Source organism: Boleophthalmus pectinirostris, unplaced genomic scaffold (assembly GCF_026225935.1).
Source record: "Boleophthalmus pectinirostris isolate CB_2022bp ecotype Guang Dong unplaced genomic scaffold, ASM2622593v1 HiC_scaffold_22, whole genome shotgun sequence".
In the NCBI taxonomy this organism is placed as follows: domain Eukaryota; kingdom Metazoa; phylum Chordata; class Actinopteri; order Gobiiformes; family Gobiidae; genus Boleophthalmus; species Boleophthalmus pectinirostris.
The window spans coordinates 25,298,086-25,319,438 of record NW_026571190.1 but is presented as its reverse complement, the minus strand read 5'-3'; the positions used below and the strand labels follow the sequence as shown (position 1 = coordinate 25,319,438).

The 21,353-nt window shown below is 38.0% G+C and overlaps 2 protein-coding genes across 3 annotated transcripts in view; one reads left to right on the top strand and one right to left on the bottom strand.

Moving 5' to 3' along the window:
- Window positions 1-21,353, top strand: part of LOC110172671 (bMERB domain-containing protein 1-like) — a 122,839-nt gene that overhangs the window by 26,153 nt on the left and 75,333 nt on the right. The gene's annotated exons all lie outside the window — the stretch shown is intronic.
- LOC110172668 (ras-related protein Rap-1b-like) lies at window positions 1,170-1,914 on the bottom strand. The gene has a single exon (XM_020938575.2). The coding sequence runs from the start codon at window positions 1,795-1,797 to the stop codon at window positions 1,171-1,173; it is 627 nt and encodes a 208-aa protein (XP_020794234.1). The 5' UTR covers window positions 1,798-1,914; the 3' UTR covers window position 1,170.

Sequence of the window (21,353 nt, the reverse complement as noted above, 5' to 3'; positions counted from 1 at the left end):
TAGCATAACGCACGTCCTTTAAATAAATGTTAACTGTAGTATCTGGTTTATATCTGAAGGGGGCAGTGTTGATTCAAACGAGACGCTGCGTTAAAATGTGGAGCGCTGTCGGTACCTGTTATCCAATATATTAATGTTATGTTGATTAGTCCACAGCAATACCGCTTTTGTGTACCCACTGTAATATAAGAAATATTTTTTACTACGTTCAAATCAAATCAACAATTTCATCCAGTTAATCAGCATAGTTTCTTAATGTTTGCCTTTGATTGTATGGGCGTTTGCCACGAGGTTGTGGACAAAAGAAATATGATTTTGTGAGACTTTCCTTGTGTTTACATTTGGCTTGGCTTGCAGTAAAAAATGCCAATAACAGTCAAATAAAATAATAATAATAATAGCCAAAATTGTGAACTGAACCACCCAGTTTATTTATTATAAATTAAGTCAAAATCTAATTTTGTCTCAATCTTTTAGATCAAATTTTATGTATTGTTTCGGCCCATCCAAGTTACTTTACTACAGTTAAATGTCATTTTTATGTAGCTTTATACTCCTCCTTCATTATATATGAAAGTATAAAGTTATGAGTTGAGAAAAAAAAAAAAAACAAGTGTTAATCTGTTCCTGCATTTTATTGCACATTTAATTCCACAATCCACATTGCAAACAGCAAATACTTACAATAATTTTCTTGATAAAAAAAAAAAAAAACAAAACTTAATTTATGAAATAAAAGCTTAAAAAATGCTAATTTTAAGTCATGATTTCAAAATAAAAAAAAGTGCTTACAATTGCAATTTACATTTTCACCACATTTTAAAAACCACATGGAAATGATGCCATGCTCCACAATGCATATGTACAAAAATGTAAACATGAATTTGAACAGCTGGGGATAAAACAATTTTGAACTATTACAACAGATTCAATGGCAGCTGAACAGTCTAGAGAACATTACAATTGAAATTTACACTTTTTCACTGTGTTGATCTAAACATCATCACCAAAGCAGCAATAACTTTACATAACATTTGATATAAGTCCTTTCTTTTTCCACAATCATTTTAGTAGATTAGAGTCCTCTTGAAGTTACTGCAGATTTTCATTTTTCTCAGCTCATTCTCTGTCCAGCAGACGTGAGTAGCCCCCCACACAGCTCTGCTTGTGTTACGACAGAATACAACTGTTGGTTTTGTTCATGGGTGGTCTGAAGTCGGTATCTTTGGGAAAGGTCTCTCTTCGTCTCCGTAGCGCCGGACTCAAGCGGCTGGGCAAATTTGCTTGCTGCAGAAGCTCCTTGAACACCTCCACCACATTGGCATTGTCCTTCGCTGATGCCTCCAAGTAGCTGTTGTTCCAATCCAACTCCACAGTGGACAAAACATCATCTCCAGACACCTGCCGCTCATCTTCTCTGTCGACTTTGTTCCCCACCACCACAATCGGCGTGTACTTGTCCTCCTTGATCTCCAAAATCTCATCTCGGAGACTCTTCACCGCTTCTAGGGATTCTGGGTCATCCACAGCGTACACCAAAGCGAACGCATCACTGTTTTGGATGGATAGTTTACGCATAGCGGGAAAGGAGTAGCTGCCACTGGTGTCGAGGATCTCCACTGTGATTTTGACCCCGCCGATGTCATACTCCTTGCTGTGCAGCTCCTCCACGGTGCGCCGGTGCTTGGGTTCAAAAGTGTCTTGGAGAAAGCGGCGAATCAAAGCAGTTTTACCCACACCGGCTGCTCCCAGAAACACTAAACGAACATGAGTCTTCTCCTTCACTTCTAAAGACATGATGGAGCAATTAATGCCAACTTCAGAATCCTATTAAGTCTTATATACTCTTTTAAGCTTCTTTCAAATCCTATTTTCTTACAGTCTTTCCTCAGTCATGTCTCTACACTTTCTAGTCTCAAGTCTACTCCTGAAATCCTGGTCAAGCTTTCCTCCCCTGCCTTTTATTCTGTTTTGGTGAGAGAGCTTATCCCTCTGACAGTTTCAACCAATCAGGAGAAGGCAGCCTGTTGAAGAGGAATATCTAGGCAACCAATGATGGAGGTACATGCAAATGAGCTCCACAGGACCAACTCAGAAGGAGCAGGAGAAGAGAGTGGTGTCAGTGCGTGCACAGCCAGCCGAGCGTGGAAAATAGTATTTGAGCAACACAGATCCAGGCAAAAGCACGGGACTGTTTGTTTAAGAGGTGAAACGGAAAGGCTTTGCTGAGAGGGACTGTCGGTAATTTGTCTTTTTTGACACTATTCAGGGTCAAATCGATCTCTGCGTTAAGTGGTTTACTCATTACTGGGATATGGCTCTGATGATGCTTCAGCAACAGTCCAGCTTAGTTTACATGGGCATTGACACCATTTTGTGTTGAGTTGGTGATGCTTTTCCAAACAAAACAAAAGGTAAATGCGATAATACAAGGTAGCACATTAAAAATTTATACATAAAGAATTCCCTTAATTCACAATTTATTAGCACAATTTACAAACAAAGCTGTTGTGATGCACTTAAAAAATAAAACTCCAAAAGCATTTGATGGATTAATAAAATGAGCATAAAAACAACAGTAAAATAACAATAAAATGTTTGAGCATAAATAAATAAATAAAATCTGTAAAACATGTCCATAAAAAATGTAGGACCACACCACTCACAAGGTTCTTATCTCGTCTTATTTAGGAACCATAAAAGGTAAATACACAAATGTGGAACCTGACTAGATCCAAGAACAAGCTGCATTTTATTTTTTATTTTTTTCTGATTTATGTTATAATGCTGTTTCCTCATCATAAACATACCTGGAGTTGTGATTTGTTTCATTCACACATAAACTTACATCCATACATCTTCTCTAGAATCATAACAATCTCCACTGAACTGACACTAAAATGTAACAGTTAACCTGAAAACTACCTCTAGATGACCTCACAAGGTGGAACAGAGCATTTTGAGCTTTGGAGATGTAGACAGACATAATAAAGGTTTATTCAAACTCATGTGAATGAAACAAAACACAACTCCAGGTATGTTTTTGATGAGGCAACAGCATTATAACATGTCTTACAGCTCTCAAGAATCAATTTTGTGTAATATAAGACCTTTAACCAATAGCTGCTTCCATCTGTGTTAACTATAACTGGCCTGTAGAATGTTTTGATGTCATCTGAAACCCAGCGATGAGCGGGGTTAGAAAATTTTAATGAGGTCTGAGATGTGAATCCATTTCAAACTATTTTAAACAGGATGGCAGTACAAAGAGTGAGGGGAGTTGTAATCAGGGTGCAGTGCGTGGGGTACGCAGGGGGTATGCTGTCCACCCACTTCTCCCGACGTGAGATAAAAAAATAACAAATATAAAATAGCTACAATTTAAATGTCAAACCCGGAGCTACTGGCAGTGGTGAAAACAACCTGCAGAGACTCATATCTGCAGTACTGTCCTATAGTGACCTGCAACATGAGGGTCCAGGACTGAACCAGGAATAAAACAGGCCTAAAACGGGTCTAAAACAGGACTGAACCAGGACTGAACAGGGCTAAAACAGGACTAAAACAAGTCTAAACCATGTCTAAACCAGGACTAAACCAGAACTAAAGCAAGACTAAAACAGAACTAAAACAGGTCTAAACCAGGACTAAACCAGGACTAAACCAGGACTAAAGACTAAACCAGGACTAAACCAGGACTAAACCAGGACTAAACCAGGACTAAACCAGGACTGAACCAGGACTAAAATAGGTCTAAACCAGGTCTAAACCAGAATTAAACCAAGACTGAGTGTCAGGATGGGCCAGGTGCGCCTGTGTAGACCATCGGGTGACTGCAGGCGAAAGGACCGGCACAGAGCTCTGTGCCCCACGGGGCTATGCGCAGCCGTCGCCCAATCAAGCTTTGCAGGCATCCTGCTCCTTGGGCTCTGGGTTCTCTGTCTCTCTGCCTCTCTCAAGTCCAAGATTAGTCCTGGTTTAGTCCTGATTTAGACCTGGTTTAGACCTGTGGTAGTCATGGTGTAGTCTTGGTTTAGACCTGGTTTATTCCTGGTTCAGTTCTGGTTTAGTCCTGGTTTAGACCTGGTGTAGTCCTGGTTTAGTCCTGGTTCAGTCCTGGTTTAGTCCTGGTTCAGTCCTGGTTTAGTCCTGGTTTAGCCCTCCTGGTTCAGTCACGAATTGCATACCTCCCTTAATAAAAATTCTCACTACACCACTGGTTGTAATAGTGTATTTTTTAATCCCCATTGAAAAACTTTTGTCTATATCTATATCTATAGTCTATATCTATATATCTATATCTATAGTCTGTAGTCTATAATCTATAGTCTATAGTCTGTAGTCTATAATCTATAGTCTATAGTCTATATCTATAGTCTATGTATATCTATCTTGCATGTAATAAAGCTGTGCTGTTGCACAGAAAAACCTGTATCCATTGCCAGTCTACAAAACCCCATCTGTCTTCCTTACTCAATTGGTTGTGTTGCTGGAACATTTTGCAGCAGGCCACACTCTCACATCTTTCCTCTGTCTTAGTTTCTTCTTCCTCAGTTGTAAGCCAGACTTGTGATCCTGCTAAATTTCCCCCAGGACACTGCGTTGTCTCTGAAAGCACAGCTCGCTCTGCCTTGTTAGGTTAGCCAACAGAACAGAACCAATGAAAAGCTACAGGGAACACCTTAGCCCATTCCTCTGTCCCAACAAAGTCACAGTGATAATAACATCCAAGTACACAGCATGTCTCCAGGGGGTGCTGTATCTAAGCGCAGCTAAAGATGGGGAAAATTTTCTGTCATACTGAGAGGAGCATTAATACCTACAGACAACAGATCTTGTGTGTGCCAACGTGATGACTGGCACTGTGAGAGACCGTGGCCCTGTTGAGAAGATCCAAAATGCTTTTCCAAGAAGCCAGCATACGAACCACTCAAGTATATCCATGCGTTCTGACATGTTTTCAGCCAACAGATAGTGACTTATTAATGGGCCTGTCACAATAACAACTGACATAATAACCCAAGAGCAGATTTAAACCACAAAAATATTCTAAAACTACAATATTGTTACAAGATCATGAGTTGCAATGAAACAGCAGAAACACTTTGTACTTAGTAGGGATGTAACAATAATCGAAGTATTGTGCAATCGTATCGTCAGACATCTCACAATAATATCTTGGACCATCACAATATATTGATATACAAGACTCTGCTTAAAAGTATAGATATGGTGCAGCAATAGCTAAAAAAAAAAAAAAAAAAAAAAAAACAGAGGGAACTATATAGACCATGATCCTTTGCTCTGTTTCAGTGCAGACTCCATGAAGAAATAACTGTTCTAAGCTGTTTTAGTCTTTGGATTTGGTCTTGTCAAGGGATTTTAAGAGAAAAAATTATATTCAAAATTTTATTAGCCTCCACAGTATATCGCAATAAATATCGTACCATGACGTGCATATTGTTAAAATATCGTACCAAGAGATTTGGATATCATTACATCCAGAGGTGGGGACTTACAATTCATGACTTGGACTCAAGTCAGACTTGAGTCATTATTTGTAAGACTCGAGACTTGACTTAATAAAAATGGACTAAGACCTGGAACTCGACTTGGACTTGAAGGTCAATGACTTGGGACTTACTTGGACTTTAGCCCTGGGCCCGGTCAAGCAGAAGTAAACAGCAAGGCCAAAAATTCAAGTTAATGCATCTGATATAAAAATGTATTCAACAGATACATATGTACTCTAGTTTATGAAACTGAACCTTTTTTCTGTACCATTTTTGTTTCTAAAGTTACATATGTTTTAAACATATGCATGTATGCAACATGGAACAAACATAATTTCCCAAATTTCTCAGATCTGCAAATCATGTAAATAAATTGATGTATTTCATCATATCTTGTGTTATTCGATCTTTGAACTGTTGATGAAGGTACATGATTTTTCAAAAAAAAAAAGTATTTAAAATGATGAAAATTAGCTTGGAAGGACTGACATATTTTATAGAAATAGTTCCCTTTCATTTTGAAGTAATATTAAAGTATTCGGAGGAAAAAAGCTGACAAATTATGCAAAATCATGCACCTTCTACTTGCTTGCACAGTTTTCCCTCCGTTACCATGACCTTTCTTAATAAAAAATCTCATTACTCAAAAAATAAGAGGTTTTTCAACCTAATCTTGTATCATATGGTAGAAAACTATATTAAGGAAACCAGTAAGTGAGAACCGGTAGTGATCGCTGTTTGTATTTATTGCCCAAAAAGTGCTACATACATACAACTTGAAAGAATATCGCAGGGTTAACTTTACCCTGTTGGAGTGCTAACTCTTTCCTACATTCCTTACTTACACCTTACTTATCTCAATAGTCCCTCTAGTTTCTGAATAAGAGCTATTTGAATGTAAAAAATCTGCCCGTTTCCCTCCGTTACCGCTTGACCGGATCCCCCTGGAACTTGAGAAGACTTGATGTTTCCCCAAATAAAAATGGTTGATACATGCGGTGCTTAATTTTACAGGAACAAACTGGAACTTGTCCCTTCCACTTTTCTATTTGTTACTATGGCAACAGTAACTAAAGTACTGTGATATTCTCAAATGTCCTACAGTAACATACAGTACCGTACAGCAAAACAGAGGGAACTGCACAGAACATTTTCAGTGCAGACTACATGGCAAAATAACTGTTATTAAGCACTCTTAAATCTGAATTCATTCTGTTCTGACCGTAATGATTCATACTAAGGTCTTTTCAAGACAAAAAGGACACATTTGCATTTCTACGACTCTTATATAAATATACCATGACATTTTAAGTAGAATTTAGATTAAAAATCATATAAATTGCAAAAATCTAAACTTTGGTTTAAAGACTTGAAATGACTTGAAGCTCAAAGCAGACGACTTGGACTTGACTTGGAATTATGGGCCAGTGACTCGAATCTCGACTTGGCCTTGCCTGTATTTGACTTGAGACTTGACTTGGACTTGAGGTCAAAGACTTGAGACTTACTTGAGACTTGCAAAACAACAACTTGGTCCCACCTCTGGTTACGTCCCTAGTACTTAGTGCACTTGTAATAGGTCATAGTCAAGTTATTAATTTAACCTTTTACAGCATAAATCTTCTCGTATAACCAAAAAAAAAAAAAACCCCACAAATTTCCGAGTAGTGCAAACAAAATGCACACATGACAAATACTGACCTTCAAAAACATAGGCCCACATATTAGGGGTTCTCTAATATTTTTAAATGCTTGGAAATAACACATTTAACTGGTGTTTACATGCACGATACTTAAGCATGATAGTTAATTCCTGAGAAAAAACTTGTTCACAATGTGTAGTCGTGAGTCTGTGCTCATCAGTGAGTCTTTTGTCTGCACCTCTCCATTCTTCTTTAATTGCCCTTTTATGCTTACATGATTACCAGTGCTGCAGTTACCCAGCACTACAAGCACTACATGCTTCGGTCTAGTTTCAGTGCAAATGTTACTGTCAAATATTTGCGTTATTTGTCTTCATAATAACTTCATCTTGTAGCTTCATCTTATGTTTCAGGGATAAGGCGCTTGGTTTGTTCCCATGGCAACTGGAGCATGTGCTGCAGTGTCATTCTGTCAGGACCAGGCCAAAGGATGATGATGAGGAAGTGTGACACATGCCAAATATAAATGAGGTCCCATGTGTCCGCTAACCTTCACTGTTGCCTGGAAATACCCCTATTCCCTCTTCAAGACGCACGCAGCAGTTCTACACTTTCTGTCTTTAATGCTTGTGAAACTGAGAAAACAAATCAAGAATCATTAACAACATCCTGGTATGTGATTTTTATTGCACAAAATGATAATGTTGTCTGTTGCGATCATAGTAACTAGCTCAATTCACCCATAGCAACTGAAACAACAATATTAACTCATGAATTATTTTGAAAAGATGGAGAAACAAACAACATCATTTACAAAGTGAGTCAGTGTGGGCTCTATAATAGATTTTATTAAGTGTCACAGTGGAAAAGGTACAGTCAAATGGCAAGACTTGTACAAGTATATGAAAAATACTGCTCCAAAGTATTACTCAGTAGGTATTTTGTATGTAATTTTAGTGATTCCAGTATAAAGCAATAGAAACACCCAAAATAAATAAATGCTCTAGATGTGTTTAATGTCATACCATGGAACATTCCAAGCAAAGCAATAACATCTCCATGGAGACAAGAAAGTGATGGACCCTCTACCAGAAAAGTTGCACAATTCAAGTTTAAAAATGATTTAATATGTAATAAATTATAAGTACATTTTAAAAATCTACTCATACAGTTGGTGTACAATCCAGCATAATTAACCTACTGGCCCGAAAAACGTCTAGCCCACTTCCTCCAGTTGGATTCATTCAGGACACAAATTCAAAAGAGGGCATTAAAATAGGGCTTTCTATTCTTGTTTTCACTATGTTTACTTTAGGTTTCCATTTGTGTTGTCTATTAATAGAGGCGTGTTTCTGTGGGCTCTTATCAGCATTGTGACTCAGGCGGTGGTGCACACAAAGCTACCTCTGGACTGCTCCTCCCTCCTGCAGTTTCAATTTGGAGACATGGGACTTGTGTCTTGGGGCTGTGCACAGTCCTTCAGCATCACTTGGTCTGCTGTACTTGAGACAGATTTAAACTTAGTGCTTCATCTGTCACTACGATTTTGTCCTTAATTCCACTAAGAAAAGATTATGCTTTTTGGGAGAGTTATTTTTTTTTTACTTTTGTTTTTCTCAGTTTGACTTGGAGCAATTGAACAGCATAATTTACATCTCTTCTCTACACAGTTATGAAACAGAGCCCAAAGGATAAGGATGAAGCAAAGAACTGTATGTGCAACTGCAAAGTAAAGGCTGAACCCATATTTTTTCTGATCTATGTTAGAATGTTGTTTCCTCATCAAAAACACAAATACCTGGAGTTGTGTTTTGTTTCATTCACACATGTTTAACACACAAACCCTGTATGTTTCAGCTGGGTTCCACCTTCTGATGTCATGTGGTGGTACAGGAAGTGCTGCACTGTGTTTTTAAACTCCCCACACCTTCACCAGGATCATTTAAATGATTTCAGCCCTGGGATTGTCAACCTCTACTGAACAATAGTAAAAAGGTAGCTGTTAACTTAAACATTACCACTACGTATTGTCACAAGGTAGAACCGAGCATTTTGAGACTAATAATATAGGTTACACAAACATGTGTGAAGAAAAAAACTAAACACAACTCCAGATATGTTTTTGAGGAGGTAACAGCATTATAACATGGCTTAAAGCTCCTTAAAGCAGCTTAAAACTATTTTACCCTTTTAAAAAGCCTTGAAAAGCCTTTGGTGATATATTACTCACACTCACTCATTCTTTGGTCATATTCCAGAAGAATAAACATAGAAAAAATCTTTATAATAGTTATTCCTTCATACAGTCTGCACTGAAATGGAACAAAAGATCATGGTATAAGTAGTTTCCTGTTTTGTTTAGCTGCAATGCATTTAAGGGATCTTATAATTCAATATATTGTGACAGCCCACAATATTACTGTAAGTAACTGGTGATACCATCTCATGATATTTTGGTTATTTGTACATCCCTAGTTAGTATGCTCAAAAATGCAATTGTCTTACATGTTTTATAATCAGTGTTGGGGAGTAACAGATTACATGTACCAGAGTTACGTAATCAGAGTACAAATTGTGAGTAACTGTATTCAGTTACAGTTACTGTTTCAGTGAGTGGTAATTGGATTACAGTTACTTTGTTGAAATAAATGAATTACACAGCGGTATTTTCCTGTTTTCATTTTTTTTTTTTTTTTTTGGGTAATTCCACTCATTGCTGGACACTAAACCAGGATAAAATCAGGATTGAACCAGGACTGAACCCAGGTCTAAACCAGGTCTAAACCAGGACTAAAACCAGGACTAAAACCAGGGCTAAAACCAGGTCTAAACCAGGACTAAAACCAGGTCTAAACCAGGTCTAAACAGGACTAAACCAGGACTAAAACTAGGTCTAAACCAGGTATAAACCAGCACTAAACCAGGTCTAAACCAGGTCTAAAACCAGGCCTAAACCAGCACTAAACCAGGTCTAAAACCAGTCCTAAACCAGCACTAAACCAGGTCTAAACTAGATCTAAAAAGGATTTAACCATGCCGTGCGGACTCTGTCTCCTCCTCTTCTAACAATAATATTTTTATATGGTTAAGGAAAGACTGGGCTTTTTATTGTTTTTTAGCAGAAAAAGCATCTTATGTGAAGATATCCGAGTCTTTGCTACTTTATAGCAAATCAACTAATCCAAAGTATTCAGATTACGTTACTCACTTTAAGTAATTTAATGGATTCCGTTACAAACTACATTTTGGGCTATGTAATCTGTAATATGTCGGGGAATACATTTTAAAAGTAACCTTCCCAACACCGTTTATAATTGACTGTGAGTATCCATACCAAAGTCCATTCACATTGTTTACATTTGTGCCCAATTTTTAACCTGTCAAATATTGAAAGAGTGTTGAATACAGTATATTGAATATAACCCAGAGCTGTATATACATTTCATGAGCTTACAATAGGCCTAGTGTGTAATGTATGCAAGCCAAACCATTATTTTAAATGAGTCCTTGACATTATGGAAATGAAAAACTGGCAAGAAGAGACACCACTACAGAATATAGATTTTCTGAAAGTAAAGTACAGATGATACCATATGCCACTGTCAATTAAATCGCAGAAGTGAATCCTGTTTATCATCAAGTGTATTTTCTGTTTGAGCTTACATAAATCTCTGCAATTGTGTGCGTGGTTTTCTTCTATCACAATTAACAAGATGCTTCATGTCTAATTCTTACTATATATAAAAGTACAAGTTGTAGCCTACCTGCAGTTGTATAGTTGTTTTATTTTTTTCCAGGCTCACTAAATTAGTTGGTAGCATTGTTCACTGGAGGACACTGCAGTTTAGGTTTTCCTCTTTTGTAACTATGACCCCCTTTTTCAGCAATGATAATTGACTTGGCATTGTTGTTATATTTGTTTGTTTTGTCCAGTGTCACTACTTACTTATTTACTTATTTAAGTATACAGTAGATCTCTCAAATTGATGACACTAACAAGTTTAGATCTTCATTTATATTATATACAGTCATTTGAACTCAATGCAAGAGGCAACAAACTCCAAAAACCCTTTCAAACAATGCAGAACAAGATTCCTTTTCATGGTGTCTTGTGTGATATGCAGGTTCTCCCAGCTCTGATGTTTGTTCAGATGAGACAAGTACCTGCTCTGGGATACAGTAGACTTTAAAAAGAAGGTATGGATGATAAAAAAAATTAAGCCTCTTTAAAGGTGCACTGTGTAACTTTTCTGGAGAGGGTCCGCAGCACGTTTGTCTCCATGTGGATGTTAATGTTGCTTATTTATTGCTCAAATATATCTTAAAACCAAACAATCTTACTGTGATGGAGTCGCCTCTCTACAGATCTAACCTGTAATCTGGCTTGCAAGTTTCTATGGAGATTCTTAAGCGTATGGCCATACTGTGGAACATTCTAGGCACATGGCGCGGATGATGGACCCTCTACCAAACAAGTTACACAATGCACCTTTAACGACCTCACATTCTGGCTCCCAACTGCATCTCTGAGTGTTTTGGAAGTTTTTTTTCAAATCCCTCGAAAAGATGGTAAACAGAAGGGCTGCTTGTGTCTCGTCATTCTGGTGAAGTTTGCAGAGCGCTATAAACAACTTTCTAGCTCTCAGCTCAAATCTATGGCGACCCAAATGGAGCTGTTGCAGGGGGTTAGAGCGAAAATGACTTCTTCACGTTTTGGAAATGGTTCTGCTCATTACGGCACCACAGGCTTATTTTCATTTTCATACGTCTGTGCAGTGTGAGTCAGCAGCAGTCAGATGGCCTGTCATTCCACATTGGGATCAAAACCCAAACTGTCAGGGCCCATCCCACCGCATTCGTCATACCCCTAATCCCACCTTTTTTTACTCTCCGGATGGGAAAGAAAATAAGCAAAACGAGAAGAAGAGCTATCTATAAAATTGAATTAAATGCCCTATATAACGCAAAATTGACTTGTGTGAGCTTTAAGACATGTTATAATGTTGTTACCTCCTCAAAAACAGATCTGGGGTCGTGTTTTGCTTCATTCACACATGTTTGAAAAATCCTTATTATTAGTCTGTATACATCTCCAAAGCTCAAAATGCTCTGGTCCACCTTGTGATGTCACGAAGCAGTATTTTTCTAATGAACAGCTACCTTTTATCTTTAGTTCAGAAGACTTTGGCAATTCCAGGACTCAAATGATCCAAATGATTCTAGTCAAGGTGTTATGGAGTTCAAAAACACAATGAAGCACTTCCTGTATTAAATGACTTCACATATGACTGGAACAGAGTGTTTTATGTTTGAGAGAAGATCTCCTAAATATACATGTTTTTTTAAACATGTGCAAATTAAACAAAACACATCTCTGGATATGGTTTTGATAAGGAAACATTATCACATAGATCAGAAAACTGTGTAATATAGGCCCTTTAATGCAGGCTGTGCACTTGTATTTGTGAATTATCAGTCATCTTGTGGTTTTTTTTATCTTAAGGTTTCAAGTTGGGCACATTTCTCCATGACAGTTGAGAACCACCTTAGAGGCAGAGCTGGCTGTTAATCTGAAATCTGTCATGCTTCTCTGGTTGAGCCTCGTGCCAAAACCGTTTATTACCTCCATGTCTCAGAGCTGCAGATGGACCGCCAGTCTTTGGTTTAGTATGATGAAATATCACCAGGGATGGAACTATATGCAGTGCAGGATTCACTTTTGACTGAACGGAATTAAAGGTCCTACATTATGCAGAACTGACTCTTGTGAGCTGTTAACCATGTTATATTGTTGTTACTTCATCAAAAACATACCTGAAGTTGTGTTTATTTTCATTCACACATCTTTGAGTAATCCTTTATTATTAGTCTGCCTACATCTCCAAAGCTCAAAATGCACTGTTACAACTTGTGATATCATGTAGTGGTAGTTTTCAAGCTCCCTTTTACCTTTAGTTCAGTAGAGACTGGCAATTCCAAGGCTGAAATTGAATGATTTTAGTGAAGGTGTATGGAGTTCAAAGACACAGTGGGCACTTCCTGTGTTACCACATGACATCACGAGGTGGAACATAGTGTTTTCTGTTTGTAAGAAGAGCTCAGCCTAAATATACAAGGTTTGTGTGTTCACCATGTGTGAATGAAACAAAACATTTACAGGGATGTTAAAGTGGAAACAACATTAAAACATAGATCGGAAAACAGTGTAATGTGGCTCTTTAAGATATGAGCAGCACAAAAAAGTCAGTAATGATAAAATATAGCTGACTATTTGAGTTTCAGACTTCGAATCTTATTTAAACAAAACCAAAAGTTCATCTCTTGCATATGCCTTTCTGATCACACTCTTTACATTCTGCTTGCTCACGTAAGGATTCATGTGATTTATTCTACCCTGGATATGCTCTTGTGTGACTGAGAGTGTGGTTGTTGTGTAACTTTCCTCATGCTGTGCCCCACATATTATGCCTCCTACTCTCTGGTGCCCACTTTATTGCAATTGAATTTCAAACATGCATGTTGGGCCTATTAAAATAATCCATCCATCCATTTTCTTCTGCTTATCCGGGGTTAGGTTGCGGGGGCATTCATCTCTTGCATATGCATTTGTTACCTTTCTGACCACTGTCTCTGTATTAAAATAAAAAAAGAAGAAAAAGAAAAAAACAACATTGGCCTCACCACATTTAAAATAATGGTTACCATAGCTTTGTATTTGCCCATTTAACTGACTCATATGACAGGCTTCAGCTGCTCTTGTGTGAGGAGATCTGTAATTGTAGATAATTGCTCATTAAACCATAAGTGACCCATTTCTGTGCTACGCCCATGGATGCCTGACCCCAAGTGATGTGTCATCTACAGTGCTGATCTTATTAGCCTGAACTTGTCATCAATTTGTCCAAGCACATAACCTTTAACATTTGCAGTACAGGTACAGGTTAAGAAGATGGTCTAGTACTTTTTCATAACTACTGCTCCTAAAGGGCCCATATTAGGCTGATTCTGATCTATGTTATAATGTAAACACCATTATAACATAGATCCTCATCATAAACATAACCAAACTTGTGTTTTCTTTCATTCACAAATGTTTAACACAAACCCTGCTTATTTAGTCTGAGTTCTCTCAAACAGAAAACACTCTGTTACACCTTGTGATGTCATGAGGTGATAGAGGAAGTTCTACACTGTGTTTTAAACTCAATACACCTTCACTAGAATCATTTTAGCCCTAAATTTCAGCCCTCTACTAAAGTAAAAGTAAAATATACTGTATACAATATTTTTTAGACTACTCCAGCAGGTCTTATTTTATGCTGTGTGGGTGAGGTGATTATTAGACATGGCATGTTACACCAAAGCCAAGGTGTGCACAAGTTTTTGACAGCCTGAATAATTCATTTTAATGAAAATGTGTTAAAATAGATGTCTTATATGACTTTTCAGATGGCAGATGAAAAAATGAATCCAAAAGTCTTTTTTTTAAATTGCTGGGGCTCTTGGACGATTCAGAGGGTAGACTCCTGTCTGTCTTAGCACCCTTCTCTTGGGCCCTCAGCTTCATCATGAGACTGTTTTCATTAGAGATCAAGGATGAAATAAGATCTGGATTCATAATCTGAAAGGAGTACTCAAACGTGTGAATGAAACAAAACACAACTATGGGTATGTTTTAGGAGGTAACAATATTCCAACATGGCTTAAAGCTCACAAGAATCGATTTTGTGTAGTATAGGACCTTTAAGCTCTGCATTTACATTTGCACTGACATTTTTGATCTTTCATTGTAAAACACTCACACAGTGCATGTTAAATGGCACACATTATTCATGTCTATTCTCTTTCCATCAGATGGGTCTTCACGTCCAAGGCGCCGTGTTTGCCTGTTGTCAGCAGAAGAGCTCCTGCAGATAGCAGAGGATAAGCTTGCCCTATACTATTATAAATGTGTCAGCAACAATAACTATCAGCATGTGCTTGTGCAGAACATGAGGGAGATGGGGAGGCATGTAAAGTGGTCCAGATGGGACCTGGTGCGTCCTGTACAGGTCTAATCTGACTAATGAATGCTAATGACAGTGTGCTGCTGGCACTGGTTTACAGGGTTTATCATGTTCACACTTACTCGTTTGTGCATAAACCCAGAACTTGATTTGGGGCAAATGTAACCAAAATACAAGTCTTTGTTTTTCATTTTTCTGTATTTATATAATTTATTTTTCACGTAAATAAATGACACTGATTACATTGTGTATATACAGATTTTGAAGTGGTGTATATGAGATTTGTAGATTGGAATTTATTCTAAAGAACAACAGAAGATATCGAGGAAACTGTCTTTCAAGAACTGCAGTAGACATCATGTTGTATTCACTTAAAAATACATCTCTCAGGCATGGTTTTAATTTGTGAAAACTGAGCCATAGTACAAGGCAAAGTTGTCTTGGGTTGCACAATCAATATCTTAATAAAGCCAGTGTTGTATGAAAAATGTCAATATGGATCAGTCCACTATGATAAATTGCCCCATGCACTTATCTGGTGTAAAGAAAACTGTGCTGATAACAGGCTAGTGAACATTATTGATGTCATCTGATTGGTATGCTCTACAGGTTCTACAAAACATGAGAGGATTTTAACACATACTTTTTTCCAGGAGCTTGTTCCCAATATTGTTGAGATTGGATCATTACTTGAATTTCTAATCAGAATTGGGACACATCCATCATTAGAATCAACCACTTATAAACACATAGATAATTAAATAAAGACAGATATGTACATCTTTTACCTGTTTATTCTTGTTTTGCAGTAAAGCATCATGTCGACCTTGACTAAGAGCTGCCACTGAGTCTTTTCATGAGTGACATTTTGAAGCCCTGGGGGTGTGAAGGCCTGAGAAACGCTTCAGAAACCTGCTCCTGAGGTGTGCTTAAAGCCCCAGTCGTTGCATGTTATCACAGGGTATGCACACATTGCCCCCATCTCTCTTAATCCTGATTACCACGGCTCCTACCTCAACCTCCTCCCATGTTCTTTCACTTTCATGTAGTTTTCTGGCTTTGTACACATCACACATCCATACGCTACAAGCACAATTGCACAAACACCTTCTTATATGTGAGGTGAAGGCTGAACAGTAACTGAAACGAACAGTGACAGTTCAGTCTGCTAGCAGTCTTATTATGTGGTGTTGAAGAGCAGTGTCATTCTCGTATTTCTAAACCAGAAAAAATCTTTAAATAAAAAAAAAAAATTACTATAAAATTATCATAACATGTATTTGTATTTTGTTTTTCAGTAAAGCTCTTTCCTTTGCCTTTGCACCTCAGAGAATATGCACTTTGCAGGATTTGTGCACGATTGTTGCGTCACAGGTATAAATTCTGTGCAGTTTTAAGTCCATAAAGGATCACCAGGCTTGTTCAAAGCAACTGTGCCGTCAAATAGTGTTCATTACACTTCATTACTTACTGCTTACATTTGCATGTTAGACTTGGGGCATGTTTGTTATTTCCTAAGATTATTTTTTTACTCCATGAAAAGTAATTATTTCCTTACTTGTCTGGCTCTGTTGTAGAGTAAAGTCAATGTTTTGTCCAAGTTTAGTTACAGTGAATTATATCCATACCACTTTCAGAATGCCCAGTGTTGTTTAAGATAAGATAAACAGGGTTATGCTTGGGTACTACTGGGAACAAGTGGCGTAGTGGTGCAGCAGTGGCTCTATCTGGTGCTGTTTTTGTAGGCAAGATGCTCCACCATCTTTCCCAGAAGAAATGTATGTGTGTGTGTGTGTGTGTGTGTGTGTGTGTGTGTGTGTGTGTGTGTGTGTGTGTGTGTGTGTGTGTGTGTGTGTGGGTGGTGTGTGTGTGTGTGTGTGTGTGTGTGGGTGTGGGGGTGTGTGGGGGTGTGTGTGTATTCAGGACAGAGGTGTTTAGTGGAAGTGTTATCTGTGATGATAGAAAAGTGGAACACAGACCCTATTTAAAGACCGAATTTGAAGCTCATTGATCAATAGCCGTCTAGAATTGCATCCATGTTTCTGGGTGATTCAAGTAGATTATCTGCCATGGCTCTTGGAATTAGATGTTAAAAATACAGGTCTTTGCCCAATCCAAAGTATCCCCTTTCACATCATCGCTATAGTGCACCTCAAAAGCATTACTGTTGTGTTATGGGTTTGGAAAATGCAATTAAGTGCATGTGGCAGTTCACACAAATGGAAACCTCTTATTCTCTGTAAGATAAATGACCAGACCTGTTTCTTTCTGGAATTGCCTCCTTCTTGGTGTGTGCAGGAGAAACGGGGTTCTTTGGGGGATATTGAGGTCATAGTTGTAGTACAGTGAAACATTCGCTACTTCACTAATGCCTTCATTAAATGGGCACAGCCTCTCACACAGAATGAGAAATTATTATTTTCAAAGGCATTCAGGAATTTAATGTCTAGCTGGTCTTTTCTCTGTGCAGCAAAGCAGATTCTTTGATTGTCTATATCGATACAGCTCAAATTAGACTTTAATCTGACCTTTATTTTAACATAATCTGACCAGAAAGAACTGATTTATCTGGAACTACATCAGGTTAGCAGATTTGTGCTGTTAAACAAGCTCCTCTCAAATAACATTACAGTCACAAACTAAATAGGACTAACCAGCAGTTTTTCAGTTAGTCTCTTTCACCGTTTTTGTTGAAACTCAATCACCTAAATGTGACCATGAACCCTCATAATAGATCATGGACTGAAAATGTATAAATCCATTTAGAATTTTTTCAGACAATCTTAAAACTTAAACCTTTTGACAGTGTTTGCTAATATATGCATTGGTAACTGGATGTCACTACAAAGTGTCAGTACAAGAAATAATCAGCACACTGGAATGTATATCTATAGGTGGCCAATTTTCACACAAATCATATTAGATATGCTTCAAAACAGCCTAATTAATCTGAACAAAGGAAACACAGTAAATGACACAAAATAAACGCGTGTCATGAAATCCACATCCAGGTTTATTACATACAGAATGTTCCAGGCTGCAAATAAACACATGGAAATGTCACCATTCAATATTCATGGGTGTATAAGATGCAGCCTAGTATTGTGGGTCTCTACTGTGGACTTCGTAATCAATAATCCAAATGCAGTCTCCTCTGAGTGTGTAGGTCCCTCTCACCGGGTGTCCTTTATGTAAGAACATACAGGGGTCTGCACAAATATGAGCTCCTCTTTGAATGTGCATTATGTTCTCTACCTGCAGAGCTCCATTAGACTCTACCTGACACATTTGATCCATAAAAGTTCAAGACATATTGATCAAGCTTCCCCTGGTTCTTTAATCCTCATCTTCATTCATCTCCAGTCTTCTTCTCTCCCCCCCCCAAGCTCAGCCCCCCGCCCCCCACCCCCACTCTGTGTCCTGTGTCCTGTGTCCTGTGTCCTTACAGAGCAGATAATGAGTCCTGCTGAACACCCCTTGGTTTCCATGCCATTTCTGAAGCCATTCCTTCTGATTCAAACACACACGTTTCTGTCTCTCATTATATAACCTCTGGATTAGTGGATTTCAGACCGCTCAGGTCGCTCAGTCTTAGCAATTTAGCAGAATTCATTAAAATTATGTAACTAATTATTTAAAATCTGCCAAAAACATTGAGTTTTGTGTTCTTTGTGTCACATTTAATCAGCACAAGAGCTGAATATTTGTATTTGTGGTAAAGTGGGTATTTGCTATGTACAAGGATTTCACTTGTAGTCAGGGGTCTTTAGTTCAGAATTTATATCAGTCAGCTCTACAAACCATCTCTAGTACATGAACATATGGATCAGTTTTATAATCATTATGAACATATGGTCCTGAAATAAACTTTGTGTTGGTGAATCTCTTCTGAACACGCACACAGCACCTGCTGTGACTCATTAAACATGGGGCTTAGACGCCCGTTAAAGTAACCCAGTGCACTGTGCATGCGTCTAGTGAGTGTGTGTGAGTGCTTTTGTAATGGTTCACTGTAAACATGATTATAGTTTAGTGTGGAGCAGGTGCACTCTGGAGTCACTTGTGCCCTTCAACTGCTTCATGCTGATAACTTATGTTGAATGTTTACTGATTGTTAATCAGGCCCTTTTCCAACTTTGAGGAAAAAGCATCTCGTGACTGTTGAGGAGCTGGGGCAGTGTACTGTGCACATTGAGTAGTGGAACAATAGTACATGCAAGGTCAGTCACTCAGCGAAGCCACTAAGTGCATTTTAATTATATATGAATAATCACAGATAGACTGAGTGATTGACACAGCCCTTCTCCATGCACTCCTTCTGAAGGTCATACTTACAGACATGTTCCACTAAATGCCCTCGGTGAGCCTGTCTCTCAGGGAGCTGTGATGGAAACTGTTCTGCCACAAACTCTCTGTGCTGTATGATGAAATCAAGTGTAAGCAAAGTCTATGTCATTACTTTATCATTACATTTAAAGGATGACTATTCTGTGTGGACATCGCTATATTTATGTTATACTTACCATTATTTTATCTTTTGAAGATTGTTGCAGTCACCATGGGCACCTCACAGTGTCTTTAAAGGGGCTATAATGAATTTTGGTAATTTTATCATGTGTCTGTATCATCTTAAACTAATTAAACTTCATTAGTGTGGGGAATAAACATGTTTTATAATTATCTTAGATGCTTACTATGATTAACATTACATTAAATGTATTGTTTGTATTTGTAGTAAATTGGACATTGCGTGGGGTATAACAAGTGGTCAGAAGGCTAATTAGTCAACTCATTATTTATCGTGGAGACTTTTTCTTTGCACTACTGGGATTTTTTTTTTTTTTAAATAATAATAAGATTTCAGCCATAAAAGGTTGAATACATAACTTCTATGACTCATTATAGTGCTTAAGTGTTTCATTGGCTATTTATGTATTTATTGCAATTACAATCCTGTACATTTAAAATAGTGTTTGTGGTATAAATCTGCTCTGTTATTGCATCAGAGCATAAATTAGTATCAATGCTATAGCTTATTGTCTATGTTTACTTCAGCTGTCTATCATACTTTAAACTTTATTATCATGACAAGTTCTAAATATATTTACATATATAGCAGTACAATTTGAACAGCCTTTACTCTCACGGCCAGGTAGTAGGAACGGTCACGAAACCCCCTCAGAGCTGCATCTCTCTGGACAGTGGGGCATGTTTTAGTTATTGATTATACTATACATGCATGTGTCAGTGAGTGAGTGCATATGTAGTTGCAGTGCTGTTTTTAATTTAGGAGATGGACCAAAAATCAATGGCATTTCAATTGTCTTTAGTGCTTTGTCAGTTTCGTCTGATTGAATTTTGTTTTGTGTAGCATTTCATACATTATGCTGCTTGAAGCTATTGTTTTGCTCACTCTGCATGTCCTTCAACATCAATCAAACCCAAATGTCAGAGCTGTACAGAGAGAAATCCTCTGGGGTCTTGTAATCGAAAAGGCATTTTAGATGTGCACAGCCTTTGAACCTCTGAGTAACCTGTAATTCTGACATTGGAGTCCTCCAGGCAGCTTTTGTTTGAGTTAAAAAAAAAAAGCACCTCGACTGTGTCCCATTGACCAGACATTGTGTAACTTTTCTGGTGGACAGTCCGTCAAATGCTTTTCTGTGTAGAGATGTTATTGCTTTGTCTGCAATGTTTCACAGTATGGTGTTAAACCTTTCTCTCTTCATGGAGACCAAACCAGACCAAGTCACAGGTCAGATCTGTGGAGAGGCGACCCCACTCACAGTTAGAATGCCTGTTTTTCTCGATATTTTTGAGCTATAAAACCACCTGTAACTAAAAAAAAAAAATATCACAATACACAGCTGCTTGATCCAGTCACCATGTGGTTAGTCAGGACAAGTACCAGCTGTGGCCAGTTTTTTCTGCTGAAGCCCTCTCAGACCTGGTGAGTAATACTGTTGAAGTTGAAGTTTCAATTATAGCTCCTGTGAAACAAAACAAGAGTAAACATATCACTAAACATGTTAAAAAAGGCCGATGATTCTTCTCATTTTCTGCCTCTACTGGGTGTCATTGTGACTCAGTGCTGATAAATTGTTCCAGGATGCTACCATCTAAAGTCCTGGTCCACCCACAAATGATGTTCCAGTGAAACATTCAGACAACACATATTTATGATTGCACTT

Bases quoted from the DNA above. Each gene is read 5' to 3' on its own strand.
- LOC110172668 (XM_020938575.2), bottom strand. From the start codon at position 1,797: ATGTCTTTAGAAGTGAAGGAGAAGACTCATGTTCGTTTAGTGTTTCTG.